Below are 3,927 nucleotides of genomic sequence, written 5' to 3' on the forward strand. Positions count from 1 at the left end.
ATTAAAAGATTTTAATTTCCATCAAATATGACATGCATGATCTATATGATTGAAATATGAGGATAGAACCATTAAAATATTAATCATACAAAGGAAAACCAACCAAGAATTTCCTTGTAATTTTTCGACTAATAAATTTTGAAAATTTACTTGACATATTATTAGTGAAGTTTTTAGTATAAATAAGGTTGACAAGTACCCTATTAAAATATAAAAAATATTAAAAAATAAATATTTTAAAAATACTTATTAATTTTTAAAATTGCTTAGGAAATAGACTTAGACTTTTAATTTTTATTACTGGAAAAGGAATTCTTGCTTTTCCTTTTTCTGGTTTATAAATCCATTCAACAATTTGTTGTCCTTTTTTCATTTTAATAGCTATTTTATTTTATTTTTTAAATTCCTAAAGAACACAGATTACAAGTCCCAACTAATATTGGGGCCCAGGTAGGGCCTTTTTATTGAACGACGTGGCGAAATCTAGTGCATTTGGATCCAGGGTTTGAAGTCACAGAGTTACAGGTGGCGATAGGACAGAAGAGCAGAAGAGAAAGCAAAGCGAAAGGAAGATGATCAAGTCTACTCCTTTTTTAATACCCCTCTCAACCGAACCCTCCTTTCTCCTTTCTTTCTTGTTGTACGACTCCATGGCTGTACCTGTAATGCGCTGTATGAGCAAGCTTAACATCAAGGCCCCACCTCCATCACCCATCCCAACCGCCACCGGCTCACGATCCGCTGCCAACGAGATCTTAACCGACTTTCTCGAGAAGTCGTTACAGATCCCCGACCTAACGCTACCCGAGTGCCAGACACTCCGCCACCACGGCCTACCCGATAAGGTCGATTTCCAATCCCTTGGTTTAAGGGAGGTGGGGTCGGTGGAGCGGTTTATGCGATCGGCACGGAAGTATGGAGTGGTGGCGATAGGGCGGCATGGGATCGATGCGGGGGAGGAGGTGAGGGCGACGGTGAAAGAGGCGGCGAGAGTGTTCGGGGTGTTGGAAGAGAGAGATACGGGATACAGGAGGAATTCGGTGGGAAAGAGGGAGGAGATTGTGTGGGTTGATTGCAAAGACGAGAGGATGGAGTGGGCTCGCCAATATATCGGCGTTCACTTGTATCACAGCTTCAGGTATTCTAACCTTCCCTCCCGCCACCTTCCACAGAAATATGAGTAAATTTCTTTAAATTCCTTGGGCTTTTTGGGCCCTATTCACTACCTAATTTTGATTTTTGCGTACCTAGTTTTATACTCTTTTAGCTTGGGCCAGAGGTTAAAATTGAAATTAACGTAAAATAATATTTTTGTTAACCCTCCAGTTTAACAATATACTTGATCACTTGTGTATATATAATTGAGATATATTTCGAAATTATAGCTTAATGTGTAACGTGCATGCACGTTTATACATGCTTAGTATGCATATTAAACACTTAAGTGAATTAAAATACAATTATGACTAAATGTTTTTATTTTGTAAATTAAAATTTTATTTTAAAACAAGATGAAGCATTACTATAAAAATTTAGCCTTCGAAAACATTGATACATTTAAAAAAAAAAGCCACATAAATCTATAAGTGTTTATGTTAGGTAAATATAAATAGTTGTGTCCGTTATATACATACAAAATAATGATATGTAGATGTGGTAGGTAAATGAAATTTGAATTGCATGTATAAAATCCAAGTTTTGGTGTAAATTTTAGATTTATCTGTATCTAATTTAAACTAATTTGATATGCTTATTATCTATATATATTGATTAAGTGTTTTTTTTCTTTGGTTTATAAAACATCAAAATAAGCCAAATAATAGGGGAAAATGTCACAATTATGAGAGTTGATCTTCTATGGAATAATTCATTAATTTTATATAAAAAAATTTACATGCAGTACAGAAAAACCTAAGGGATAGGGAGGGAGTTTCATGAGGAAAGAACCCTAGATAGCCTGCTAACACTTGAATCCACACATACAAGTTGTCACTAGACCAGTAGCTTGTTGGCCATCATGAAACTTGATCTTCCATGGAATAATTCATTTACTTTATATAAATTTTACTTCGAAACCTTACATGCATGATAACATGACTAAATTATTTGATTTAGAAGTGGAATTGTTAAATATTGATAGAGATAAAAATGTGTGAAAATAGATATACATTATAGCAATGTGAGTTGATACAGTATTACTGTATGTATGTAAATATGGTGAAAAGTGGGTTGTTTGGTTTGAAATAGTGAAAAAGTAGAGAAAGTAGCAAGTAAACTGGAGGAAGTAGCGGAAGAATTGGGGAAGATATTGGTAGAAAATGCAAGGCAGGTTGGCAGGAAGGGATTTCGAAGAGGAGAGTCGGTTGTGAGCATATACAAGTACAATAATAATAGTAATGAGGATAAGTTGGCTGACCAAGATCCAAACGTAAACGAAGAAGAAAACGGCCATTGTTGTGATTATACATTAAGCCTCCACCTTCCAACCAAGCACTGCCAATTTTCTCTCAAAACTGGGCCTCGACTTTTAACTTTTGATGTTGCTCCTGACACCCTTATTCTCACCTTTGGACATCAACTCGAGGCAAGTCTCTTCTCTTTCCCTTTTTTTAACTTCAACTAAGGGTTCGCGTTGCATTTACCTTCGTTATTTATGTTATAATCAAGTATATAGTTAAATCTTTCATAAAATGGTCAGTAGTAAAAAACATATCTAATTAATTAGTACCCTTTATTGTCTTTTAGATAAGGTAGTAAAAGGACTCTTTAAATCATAGTAAAAACCACTATAACTTGGTTATTCTTCCTAACACCAACTGTGACATGGTTAGTCAACTGTGTCACTGGGTTAGTGGCAAAACTTGCTTGGGTGACATGGTTTAGTAGCAAACTTGCTTGGGTTTTAAGCTGATTAGCATAAGGTCCAGGGTTTAATCTCTGTATTTGTGAATTTATTCCCCTTTTCCATTGTAATGTAATTTGCTTGCTTATACCAAAATAAAATTCTGAAAAAAGAAAATCTTTGATTTGCTCAATAACAACTGAAGTTGTATATTTATTTTACCCAAATGAATACAAATACATATATGTTTTACCCAAAAAAGGAAGAAGAAAAAAGAACAATTATGCCTAAAACTAACCTAATTATATATTGTGGGTGTGCAAAATAAAGGAAGTTGCCCATTACATGATGAAATAAAAAGTACATGTCATGCAATTTTCTATATCTCATGAGCCCAAAAAAAGTGAAATCAAAGCCTGAAACATACACTTTTAACAATCTTATTTTCCTTTTTCTGGCAATAGGAATGGAGCATGGGAGAATTCAAATGTGTACGGGGGCGAATTATTTATCGACCAGAAGTGGGTGGATCCAAGTGCTCTTTCTCCATGGAGCTTAAGTGTTCATCTATAAACATAACTCACTCTTACAAAAAATCAACTTACAAAATGATCTCCTTAGCTGATCAATTCTTTGTTGCAGTCCTTATTTTTTCCCTTTATTCTATTTTTATGCTCAAAACCTCTCCATGATTTAGATCAAGTTGCATGTTTTCTTTACATTCAATCTCAAAGGCATGGAAATGCTTTATCTTATGAAGTATTGGTTTGGGTAATATTTTTCCCCTCATTTTTATTTTCACATGGCTTGATTGATCAATATACAGTTTGAGGCTTTGAGAAATGGATTGAAGAGTGCAGTGTTTGAAGGTGAAAAAGACTGACAAAATAGTTTAATCATACATCCAAGTTTTTGTGCAAGAAAAAGAAAATAAAGATCTTGTACTACTATATTCTATGTATTTGCTTTATTTTTGAATAAAATCTTATTAAGAGATGTTATTGTTGGCGGGGATGGATCTAGGATTTTACTCTAAAGAGGGCGAAACTTTTAAATTCGAAACAACTTTTTTTTAACCTAAAAAG

The 3,927-nt window shown here is 34.2% G+C and overlaps 1 protein-coding gene across 2 annotated transcripts; it reads left to right on the forward strand.

Annotated features, from left to right (window-relative positions):
• The first annotated feature begins 440 nt into the window (after positions 1-440).
• LOC105778203 (hypothetical protein) lies at positions 441-3,617 on the forward strand. Of its 2 annotated transcripts, XM_012601863.2 has the most exons (3): positions 507-1,138; positions 2,248-2,584; positions 3,307-3,617. In XM_012601863.2, the coding sequence occupies exons 1-3, from the start codon at positions 573-575 to the stop codon at positions 3,532-3,534; spliced, it is 1,131 nt and encodes a 376-aa protein (XP_012457317.1). In that variant the 5' UTR covers positions 507-572; the 3' UTR covers positions 3,535-3,617. The 2 variants fall into 2 exon arrangements, with proteins under 2 accessions (XP_052477630.1, XP_012457317.1); XM_052621670.1 differs by lacking the exon at positions 2,248-2,584 and having other exon boundaries at positions 441-1,138; positions 3,307-3,449.
• The last annotated feature ends 310 nt before the right edge of the window (positions 3,618-3,927 follow it).

Source organism: Gossypium raimondii, chromosome 10 (genome assembly GCF_025698545.1).
Source record: "Gossypium raimondii isolate GPD5lz chromosome 10, ASM2569854v1, whole genome shotgun sequence".
Lineage (NCBI taxonomy): Eukaryota > Viridiplantae > Streptophyta > Magnoliopsida > Malvales > Malvaceae > Gossypium > Gossypium raimondii.